The sequence below is a fragment of the Hyperolius riggenbachi genome, chromosome 4 (assembly GCF_040937935.1).
Source record: "Hyperolius riggenbachi isolate aHypRig1 chromosome 4, aHypRig1.pri, whole genome shotgun sequence".
Lineage (NCBI taxonomy): Eukaryota > Metazoa > Chordata > Amphibia > Anura > Hyperoliidae > Hyperolius > Hyperolius riggenbachi.
The window spans coordinates 364,807,493-364,819,676 of NC_090649.1; the positions used below are offsets into that span (position 1 = coordinate 364,807,493).

Sequence of the window (12,184 nt, forward strand, 5' to 3'; positions counted from 1 at the left end):
AAAGGGTCCAAGAAATACTTTATGCGGTAGAAGAATGAACCATATTCGATAAAATATGAAGAAGGGGTGGAGAGGGGAAAAAAAAGTTCAACTCCAGTGGGGATTTCCAATATATTTTTCTCCTACTCTGTGCTCTTCCTTAACTCTAGGTCTAAAGCCATTAGTTGTCAGCACTCTGGGAAACCAGGCAATGTCTTCTGAAAGCCATCTTTAACATAATTTTCAGTATAATACTGTAGGAAAATTAATGTTTTGTTTACGCCAAGAAGAAAAAAGTATGCTTCCAACCAAAGATCAAGTCAAAACAAGATAAATAAATATTTATATTATGTTTTTTCTCCTGGCAGACACAAAACGCCAGAGCTGCAGTCACTAGGATGCACTCTATAGGCAGTAGAAGTTTTAGGGAGTCTTGCCAAAGGTCTCCTACTGAATAGGTGCTGGTGCAGATCAACAATGAGACTTCCTTGGAAGTCCCCATATCATCCAGATGTAAACAGCTAGGGAAAAAACATAATCAGTACCAATAATTTGGAAAAAAAAACTGTTTTGAATTTACTTCAAAATGCAAATACATAAGTAAATACAAAATGTTGAGCATGAAACAAACATGAAAGTCAAAGAAAAAAAATCAACAATACTTGAAAATGTTACTATTGTTGAGCAATAGTGGGAGTAATTCTGGAAAAATAGAGCTGTTTTCTTTATTTTAATGATGGATACTGCTTAAAATGTTTAATTCATATTAGATGAGTTACAATAAATTGTATTAATTTAAGAGACTGGACTTCTGTTTACATGAATGTGTTGGTTTTCTAAATAACCACCATGATGTCTTCTAAAGGCTTCCTCTTCAGATCTGGCACAGTGGCATCTCTGCTTGGGTAGCCAACAGGTAACAGCATGAGGAGTTTTTCATTTACAGGACGTTCAAGCAGCACCCTTAGTCGGGGACCACAGTTCAGAGGTGTGGTGGTAACAGTCACTAAGCCTGCATACTGGACACAAAAGAAGTCTAGTATTACATTTTAAGCACAAATTTACCATTAGGCTGGGTGCACACATAACATTACATGAAACACTGCGTTTTATGTCAAGTTTTATTTTATGTTGTGTACGTGTTTTGTGTGTTTTTGCTGCATTTTTGGTGTGTTTGCGTTAGCGTTTTTTTACCGCAGATGCGTTTTACAAGCATTTTAATGCATGTTTTATGCGATGTGTATATATAAAACGCATATGCGTTTTGTATGAGTTTTTCATGCGTTTTTCTTTTGTGTTTTATGCAAATCACTAGGCAGACAACAGGAAGCGGAAATACATCATAAAACAATTTTTTTTACCAAAAATGCATAGAAAAACGCATGTAAAATGCATGTAAAATGCATACCATTGCATTTCCATTGACTTTCATTATGTGTGTTTTTGCTGCATTTTTGAAGATTATGCAACAAAACCAACATTTTTTAAAATGCACCCATCAAAAACGCGGATGCGGTTTTTCCTGCGGCCCATAGACTTCCATTCGTGGCAAAAACACAGTGTTTTCCTCAATGCTAGTGTTTCTGCTATGTGCACCTAGCCTAACTCTGCAAAATTATTCAGATCACCATTCAGATTCAGAACAAACAAAAAGGTGTGTTGCACAGTCTTTTACACTAGCAAATAATAAAGGTAAATCAGAACTAGAGTTTTGGAGAGAGGTTTTCCTTGTGCAACCTCATCTAACACAGTCTTTCAGACTTTATTAGCCTGGAGCCATACTAAGAATGAGTTTGTGCTTCGCTGTAAGTGGTTATGAGTTCAAACTTCATAAATACTCCTCCTCCACACCATCTGGATTCATATGAATACTGGATTCAGAGGTCTTGGGAACAAAAGAAGAAGCCCAGGCATTTTGGTCAAGATGAAAACAGAGTGACATGGTCAAAATGGAAACAAAGTGACAGAATTTCAGGTTATGAGAGATCTTTGTACCCTTTTAAAAATTGATATGGAAATTACAGGACCAGTATACAGGTCTTAAATAAAACGGACTTCAGCTTTAGTATGAGAGAAAGAAATGATCATCTGAGCACTAGGAAGTATTCACAACTCTCACAAACTCCTACCACATGTAGCATGGTTGTACGTGACATGAGGAGAAAGAGGTGCCAACACTAGAGGGAGCAGAAGACAGACAGGATGGTCTCACAGGCACAGCACTGGAGTCCAGGCAGGGAGGTGAGAGCACAGCTTCTGCTGCACTATGCCCTGCAATTACACACTTGAGCTGGAGAAGCGCAAGAGGGAGATGGGGACAGATAGTAATACAGAGGGACAGAGAGGGGTGCAAAGGGGGAGAGAAGAAGGCATAGTGGAACAAAGGGATGCATGAGGGGACAGAAGGAGTCACAAATGGGGACAGAAAGATCCACAGGGGTACTGAAGGAGGCACAAGGGGACAGAAGGAGGCACAAAGGGAGGACAGAAGGAGGCACAAAGGGGGGCAGAAGAAGGCACAATAAGGGACAGAAGGAGGCACAGGGAGACAGACAGATGCACAGGGGGACAGAAGGAGGCACAAGAGACAGAAGGAGTCACAAAGGGAGACAGAAGAAGCCACAGTGGACTGAAGGAGGCACAAAGGAACAGAAGGAGGCACAAAGGGAAAACAGAAAGGGCACAAAGGGACACAGAAGAGGGCACAATAAGGGACAGAGGGAGGCACAGGGAGACAGAAGGAGAAAGAAGGCACAAAAGGGGGACAGAAGGATGGACAGGGGGCAGAGGTAGCACAAGTGGACAGAAGTGTTAATACAAGGGGATAGAAGGAGGCATAGAGGAACAGAAGGAGGCACAGGTGCCCAAAGGAGTCACAAAATGGGAACAGAAGGAAGTACAGGGGAACGGAGAAAGGCACAGTGGGACGCACAGGGGGGCAGAGGGCACAGGAGGGCTGTGAGAGGCACAAGGAGACGAAAGGATGAACAAAGGCGGGCAGACATAGGCACAAAGTGAGACTGAAGGAAGCACAAGGGGACAGAGGAATACACGGCCGTGTCCGCGATCCACGGCCACGTCCATTCATAAAACAGGAAACAGTCACAGTGTAGTCAAATGTAAAAGAAACCCACTTCCTATAACGGGAGAGTGTTCACTAGCACCATCTTGTGGCCAAAAAGTAAAATTACACATACAGGCACATACATGCATACACAATATTAATGAAATGAATAACTTACACTTCCAAAGCCCCCCCCCCCCAAAAAAAAACACTTGTAAAAAAAAAAAATCAGCTTAAAAAAATACATAAATAGTTGCCTTAGGGACTCAGCTTTTTTAATCTATATTTTACTTTTATTTTACTACATAGGGGCTTGTAATTATGGACTGGACAAAAAAAAACAGACTGAAAAATAACACCTACTGTATATTTCAAAATAATATATTTTCACCATACATTGTGATAGGGACAGAATTTAAACTGTTTAATAATCGGGACAACTGGGCAAATAAAATGTGTTGGTTTTATCCACAGGAGAACTTTTAATTTTAAAACTATAATGGCCGAAAAACTGAGAAATAGGTGACAGGTGAAAATTGCTCTGGTCCATTAGGGTAAACACCACTTGGGGGTGAACTGGTTAAATAAAATTAGGCAGGTGCCTAAATTTGAGCACGGTTGTCATTTTATTGATTCCAAACCTTTTAGAACTAATTATTGGAACTCAAATTGGCTTGGTAAGCTCAGTGACCCCTGACCTACATACACAGGTGAATCCAATAATGAAAGAGTATTTAACCATTTCTGCCGCCCCGACGTGATCCTCACGTCCAGGCGGCTGCTCTGCTACGGTGCCGCCCACGCGCGATCGTGGGCACGCCCCTGTGCCCCCGTACTGTCCCCCGGTAGCCCTGGGATCAGTGAACGGGAACATGGTTCCCGATCACCGATCCGTGTCCCCAGCAGAAAAACCGAAGCGCTCTTACTAGAGGCTTCAGTCTTTCTGCAAAAAAAAAAGTTTCCCCGTCCTCGTTGTGCTTCCGGTGATCGAGAAGCACAAGGAGAAAAAAAATAAACTCAAGGTGGCCATCTTGTGGCCAAAAAGTAATGTAAAAAAATGTAGATGTAGTTTTACTATTTACACATATAATAACATTAAAAATTAACTGTTTATTTCCCTCACCAAAATATTATCCAAATAAAATGTTTAATGGAAAAATAAATTTACAATTAAAAAAAAAAAACATAAATAGTTATCTAAGGGTCTGAACTTTTTAAATATGCATTTAAAGGGGATATACTATGTACATTTTTTAAATGATAAGCTTGTAAAGAGTGATGGACACAAAACTGAAAAAATGCACCTTTATTTCCAAATAAAATATTGGCGCCATACATTGTGATAGGGACAAAATTTAAATGGTGTCATAACCGAGACAAACGGGCAAATAAAATACATAGGTTTTAATTATAGTAGCGTGGATTATTTTAAAGCTATAATGGACGAAACCTGAGAAATAATGATTTTTTTTCCATTTTTTTCTTATTAATCCTGTTAAAATGCATTTATAAAAAAATAATGCTTAGCAAACTGTACAACCCAAAGAAAGCCTAATTAGTGGCGGAAAAAACAAGATATAGATCAATAAATTGTGTTAAAGAGACACTGAAGCGAAAAAAAAAAAATATGATATAATGAATTGGTTGTGTACTATGAATAATTACTAGAAGATTAGCAGCAAAGAAAATATTCTCATTTTTATTTTCAGGTATATAGTGTTTTTTCATTGCATCATTCTCTAATATGTGCAGATTACACAACACTCAGCATTCAAAATGATTCTTTCAGAGCAGTCTGGGAACTAATGACCTCTCCTCTGGCAGAGAAGAAAACTGTTCACTTACAGTTGAGATAATAAAAGTCAGAAAACAGTCCTCTCCACGACTTTGAAAGTCGTAGAGATTAATGGCTTTTTTGCATAGAGATAACAACTGGAGTTTCTTAACTCTTCCTGTACTGGAAACAATTAGACTGATGTATCTGATCTTAATGTTTTATTTCTTATCTGTGCTACACATACAAATCATAATATCATCATTTTTTTTTTCGCTTCAGTGTCTCTTTAAGTAGTGATAAAGTTATTAGCGAATGAATGGGAGGTGAAAATTGCTCTGATGCATAAGGTGAAAAATCCCCGCGGGCTGAAATGGTTAAGGGGGTCAATTGTAAGTTTCTCTCCTCTTTTAATTTTCTCTAAAGAGTAGCAACATGGGGGTCTCAAAACAACTCTCAAATGACCTGAAGACAAAGATTGTTCACCACCATGGTTTAGGGGAAGGATACAGAAAGCTGTCTCAGAGATTTCAGCTGTCTGTTTCCACAGTTAGGAACATATTAAGGAAATGGAGGAGCACAGGCTCATTTCAAATTAAGGCTCAAAGTGGCAGACCAAGAAAAATCGCATATAAACAGAAGAAACAAATGGTAAGAACAGTGAGGGTCAACCCACAGACCAACACCAAAGACCTACAACATCATCTTGCTGCAGATGGAGTCACTGTGCATCGTTCAACCATTTGGCGCACTTTACACAAGGAGATGCTGTACGCGAGAGTGATGCAGAATTTACAGAGTAGATAGGGCTGCGCTGCCTTAGATGTTATTCTGCCTAGGTGCTTGTTTTATCCAAAAAACCACCACCAGTATACACAGAAATCTTATATATATGTTACGGCCAGAACCCGAAGTGTGGCCACTTCTAGTTCTGGCCGGCCACTTCGGGTTCTGGCCGGCCAATGCGCGAAGTGGCCGCAGCGCAGCAGCCAATGTTAGAAATGGAATGTTTCCTTTTAATATTAATATAGTTTTCCGGCCGTCTCTGGCCAAAATGTAGCAAAACAGTTCGTTCATTGAATGAAATGAAGCTGGCGGCTCCGCCTCCTCTCCTCCGCCCCTGCCTCTTCTCTCTCTTTCTCTCTCTTCTTCGGGCAGCCGGCGGGGACACGCGTGTCCCCGAGAGTCGTTCGTGGCGCCAGGAAAGCAGAGCGGGGAGGCTGCAGACATTGCTTCTGCCAGCACCCGCTCTGCAGGGACGAACGACAGGATTGCCTGCCGCGACGAACGACTCTGGGGGGGACACGCATGTCCCCCCGCTGCCAGTATCGGGGAGAAGAGAGAGAGAGAGGCAGGGGCGGAGGAGAGGAGGCGGAGCAGAAGCCGGGCGGCTTCATCCTTCTACATTGCCGCCAGCTTCATTTCATTTAATGAACGAACTGTTTTGCTACATTTTGGCTAGAGACGGCCGGAAAACTACATTCATAATAAAAAGGAAACATTCCATTTCTAACATTGGCCGCTGCGCTGCGGCCACTTCGCGCATTGGCCGGCCAGAACCCGAAGTGGCCGGCCAGAACTAGAAGTGGCCACACTTCGGGTTGTGGCCGTAACATATACATTAATGGACCTTACTAGGCCCTTTGAGAGTCCACTGAGTTCCTCGATGCAAGACAAATATCTGTACTCAAAAAGAAATGTCACTGGATATTTTCACAAAGTCTTTGTCAGACCTTACTGCAGACAACCAAGATCAATATGAGCTGTGAGATCGCTGTTTCACTATTCCAGGTAAAAGACACATATTAAGCTGCTGATCTGCGCTCTGATGCAGAGGAAGCCTTTACTCTGCCCACAGCACAAACAGAGCCTCTTGAGGTATGCTAAAGCACATTTGGACAAGCCAGCTTCATTTTGGAATAAGGTGCTGTGGACTGATGAAACTAAAATTGAGTTATTTGGGCATAACAAGTGGCGTTGTGCATGGAGGAAAAAGAACACAGAATTCCAAGAAAAACACCTGCTACCTATGGTAGTGGTTCCATCATGCTGTGGGTCTGTGTAGCCAGTGCAGGGACTTGGAATCTTGTCAAAGTTGAGGGACGCATGGATTCCACTCAGTATCAGCCTCTGGAGACCAATGTCCAAGAATCAGTGACAAACCTGAAGCTGCGCCGGGGCTAGATCTTTCAACAAGACAACGACCCTAAACACTGCTCAAAATCCACTAAGGCATTCATGCAGAGGAACAAGTACAACGTTCTGGAATGGCCATCTTAGTCCCCAGACCTGAATACACTGGCATAACAATAGGGGATGCGACACCCCCGGCGGCCCGCTCGGGGCCGTTTTGGGGGGCTGGCAGGGTCGCAGCATGAGGGGAAAGCCATGCCCACAGTCGGCGCTCCCCTCCAGCTTAACGAGTGTCCGGGCAGCGGCAGGCAACGGCTGATACATACCTTCCGTCTTCCATGCGCTCCAGCGTGTGTTCCTCACTCTGGTCTCTGACGCGACTTCCTGTTTTACACAGGAAGTCGCTTCAGAGACTAGAGTGAGGAACGCACGCTGGAGCGCACGGAAGACGGAAGGTATGTATCAGCCGGTGCTTGCCACTGCCAGCCGCTGCACGGACACTCGTTAAGCTGGAGGGGAGTGCAGAGGGGAGAGCCCCGAGGTGAGGGAGGGAGGGACCGCCCCCCCCTCCCCACCGACTGTGGGCATGGCTTTCCCCTCATGCTGCGACCCCTCCGGCCCTCCAAAATGGCCCCGAGCGGGCCCGGGAGGGGGGGGGGGGATCCTGCTCAGAATTTCTGCAGGGGGGGCCGGTGGGGCCTAGTTACGCCCCAGCCTGAATATAATTGAAAATCTGTGGTGTGAGATAAAGAGAGCTGTCCTTGCTCGGAAGCCATCAAACCTGAATGAACTAGCGATGTTTTGTAAAGAGGAATGGTCCGAAATACCTTCAACCAGAATCCAGACTCTCATTGGAACCTACAGGAAGCGTTTAGAGGCTGTCATTTCTGGAAAAGGAGGATCTAGTAAATATTGATTCCATTTCTTTTTTGTGGTGGCCAAATTTATGCACCTGCCGAATTTTGTTTAAACAATTATTGCACACTTTCTGTAAATCCAATAAACTTCATTTCCCTTCTCAAATATCACTGTGTGTGTCTCCTATATGATATATTTAACTAACATTTTTTTATCGTAACAACCAACAACTTATACAGGAAAATCATGACGATTACCAAGGTTGCCCAAACTTTTGCATCCCACTGTATTTTTAAATCAAGTTTTGAAGTGCAATAAAGGGATATTTAACTTTATCACTGCTGTCTATAGAAGTAGAACATTGCACAGAAATAGTGATGCAGAAATGTATGATGATATTTATTGTCCATATAAAGTGCTTTTTTTTTAATGTAAATTTGTATTGCTTCCGATGAACATTAAGGCTTCTTTCCCACCAGGACGTTGCGTTTTAGGGGATGTTATAGGTCGCATAACGTGCCCCTAACGCAACGCCTGGTGGTGCTGGAGGAGGACGCTACCAAGAGCTGCGTTATGCAGCTCCTGGTGCACCTTTTTTGTGCGCATCACGTGGTCCCGCCAGCCAATCGCCGCACAGAGCGGTCGCTCCAGGAAGTAAACACTGCACGTCACAGTGCAGTGAATATTAATTAGCCATGTGGCTGGCTGCGGAGGAGGAGGGGAGACCTCCTCCTCCAACATCACTGAGCATGTGTAAACAGTCTAACGCGACTTAGCCGCGTATAATGCACAGCATACAGCACTTTCTTTTAACTTGCTGCGTTACAATGTAACACAACGTCGGCACTGTGAACAGCCCATTGATTTTTCATTGCTGTGCGGTGGGCTGCGTTACAGGCTGCACTAACGTGCGCCTGTAACGTCTTACTGTGAAAGCAGCTTAAAGGGAACCTGAAGTGAGAGAATTATGAAGGCTGACATATGTATTTAATTTTAAAAAATACAAGTTGCCTGGCTGTCCTGCTGATCCTCTTGCCTCTAATGCTAAATACACAATGCAATTTCCGGTCCAAATGATGAGAATTGGCTGATTATTTCCGACATGTCAGATCTGCTGCCTCTTAATAATGGGATCGCGTTATTATGGGAAATTTGATTCTGTTATCAATCAGGAGCAGTTTGGACGTGTACACGCAATATAACTTACCGTCAGATTACCCATCGATCGGACAAGTAATTGAATCGTGTGTACCCAGCATAAAATATTTAGCCATATACAAGCATTCAGATAAGACGTTTCTGTCAAAAATCTGACAAGATTAGCTACATGCTTCTGGTGTTATTAAGACACAACTGATGCCAGAATGATCAGCAGGACTGCCAGGCATTTGGTATTGTTTAAAAAGGAAATAGATGTGGCAACCTCACTTCAGGTGTCCTTTAAAATGGACCCCTTCTGGGCAAGAGTGCAAGTCTGATCATAAACGAAAAAACAAAACAAAACAAAACTTCCGCACACTTTTATCTAATGATTTTTTTCCTATAGTAATAAACATGAACCTAAAAACTGTATTTCATTAATAATAATAAAAAAAAAAAAGACACTCAACTTTCACCAGGCAATATTGCCTATGCAAAGTCTGCCTCAAAACAGCTTTTCATATGGGAAAATAAAGTTGTAAATCCTGAGGGAGAGACAGTATCCTCTATAATAAAACCCCTGCGTGTGCTGTCTCTGTGTAGCTGGGTCCGTGCTTTTTGCTACTGGGCATGTGCCAGGAAGGACCCAGCCTCACAGAGACAGGAGGACAGGGATGGAGCCAGGGAGCCAGGCGGGCGTGTGAGCGGGTGGCCGGGTGTGCGCGCGGTGTGTGCTCACGCGTGACCGCCGGCTGTGCGCGAGCAACGGGTGTGCACACGTGCGTGCGTCGGGTGCGCGCGCATGGGCAGTACATGTGACGGGCGGTGGCGAGAAACACAGACCCTAGAGCCCGTTTTTAAACGGGCTTGGGTCTGCTAGTCCTATATAATAAAACTTCTGTCCCTGTGTGTGTGAGTGTGTGTGTGCCCCTGCTTCCAGACTTGACAGTTTGCTGTCTTTGAACCTCATTGTATTGTGAGAAATAACAGCTTTTTCCAACTGCCAAGCAAGCAACATCTCTCTGTGCTCATACTTCAGACAGCGGTGAAGGACGGGTGAGCGGGACGCATCTGTGCTCGCGTTGTTGGGGGGGAAGGGGGAGAGGGAGCACCCATAGCCTAGCGCCCATAGCCTAGCGCCCATTTTTTAATGGGCGGGCTTTTTATTAGTATACAATAAAAATATAGAAAAATCTCTGCTGGCTGTTTCGGTACTTTCTACATTGTCAGTTTATGCCTATATTTCACATACTCTGGATCTTGTATCTTCATCAGAGGTGAACTCGTCCTTGCAGGGACCTTAAAGAAGAACTTAAACCTTGGATTGAACTTCATCCCAATCAATAGCCAATAACCCCTTTCCCACAAGAAATCTTTACCTTTTCTCAAACACATTGTCAGGGACATCTCTATATATGGCTGATATTGTGGTGAAACCCCTCCCACAGTGTGATGTCAGGACTATGGTCATGACAATTCAATGTCTGTGAACCTTGTTGCATTGTGGGAAGTAACTGGTGTTTCTAACTGCCAAGCATTTCAGTATCTTTTTGGCGGATTGTTCATTTACTGAAAGTTCTATGAACAGACATAACCTGGCAGGACTAAAGATGTCGCCACCTGTGATAAATTTCAGAATATAAATCGGGGAGAGGAAAGACTTTACAATGGGCAAACACTGACTAAATAATTTGCAGATGAATATTGTAAAAAATAATCAATTGTATTCATTATGTTTTTTTCACTACATTTCCTCTTGAAAGGCTTATTTCCACTGGCAGCCACAGCCGTTTTAAATTCAGTTGCAGCGTTCCAATTCAGCCACAGTGATGCCATGAACTGCTATAGTGGTTCAGCTGCGTGCTGTAGAAATCTGCAGCATGCTGTCCAGATTCAAACCATAGTGCAATCTGGATGGCAGGCAACGAAATAGATAGGCAGTGTTTTCCCATGCAGCTAGAATGCAGGATAAGGCTGCAAATTCGGCCTCTCTAGGGGGATGAGCACATTTCTGTTTGTTCGTGAGTAGCTGAACATTTCCACTATTACTATTTGAACATCAATATGATATAATACAGTACTGTACCTGCAGAGCTGCCAGGAGAATTCCACAAGAGATTGACACACTGATTTCATTGTAATAATGAGTCTTCTTTCTATTGTCCGAATGTATTCCATATACTTGTTTGAAGACCAAAATCAAAAAAGGGGCTGTATCTAGATACTCTTTTACCCAGTTTGTTCTAAAACAAAAGAAAACATAACAAAAAACATGCAAACAATTATATAATGGATCAAGAAAGTTCAGAACTCATCATTAAAGGATACCAGAGCCCAATTTAATCTGTTAAAAAAAACATATTGTGTTGGTGGGATGGTGTTAGTGGTCACTTAGCACTCCCTCGGTTTACCCCAGCATGCCACCATTTTCTCTATTCCCGGCCCTGTTCTGGGTACCGTTCAGTCCGACCAATATGGAAATAGTGTGACGTGCATGCACAGTATTCCCTTTCTGTTCCCCTGTGACCGCGCTCTTATTACTTCCGCTAGAAGCGCTGCCTTGCTGTGTTGAAAAAAACACCTGCAGCAGCCTTTGGCAAACAGCCAGCCAGCGTGTCTCCTCCGCTTGAACTGCAGAGGGCTGAGGAGCATGCACGCCGCGACGCCAGCAAGACGGGAGCGAGGCCACACGTCTAGCGGAAGTAACAAGAGCGCGTTCACAGGAGAGCAAAAAGGGATTACTGCGCATGTGCAGCACAGTATTTCCATATTGGTTGGACTGAACAGAAACCAGAACGGGGCCGGGAATAGAGAAAACAGAAGCATGCTGGGGAAAACAGAGAGCGGTAAGTGACCACTAACACTCTCCCACCAGCACAATATGTTTTTTTTTTAATTGGGGATCCATTATACATATAATTGTTTAACAATTATCTATATAATGGATCCAGAAAGTTCAGAACTCATCATTAAAGGATTAAAGGATACCAGAGCCCAGCTTAATCTGTTAAAAAAACATATTGTGCTGGTGGGAGGGTGTTAGTGGTCACTTACGGTACGGTGCCCTCTGATTTCCCCACCATGCTGCCATTTTCTCTATTCCCAGCCCCGTTCTTGTTCCCATTCAGTCTGACCAATATGGAAATACTGTGCCGCGCAGTATTCCCTTTATGCTCCCCTGTGACTGCACTCTTGTTACTTCCGCTAGATGTGCGGCCTCGATCCAGTCTTAAATG

General features: G+C 43.4%; 1 protein-coding gene across 1 annotated transcript in view; it reads right to left on the bottom strand.

Annotated features, from left to right (window-relative positions):
* Nucleotides 1–696: 696 nt before the first annotated feature.
* IYD (iodotyrosine deiodinase) overlaps nt 697–12,184 on the bottom strand; it is a 35,103-nt gene continuing 23,615 nt past the window's right edge. The window contains exons 4-5 of the mRNA XM_068279550.1: nt 11,035–11,191; nt 697–998 (exon numbers count right to left, since the gene is read on the bottom strand). Coding sequence (XP_068135651.1) covers nt 816–998; nt 11,035–11,191 — 340 coding nt within the window. The 3' untranslated portion in view covers nt 697–815. The remainder of the gene's footprint in view (nt 999–11,034; nt 11,192–12,184) is intronic.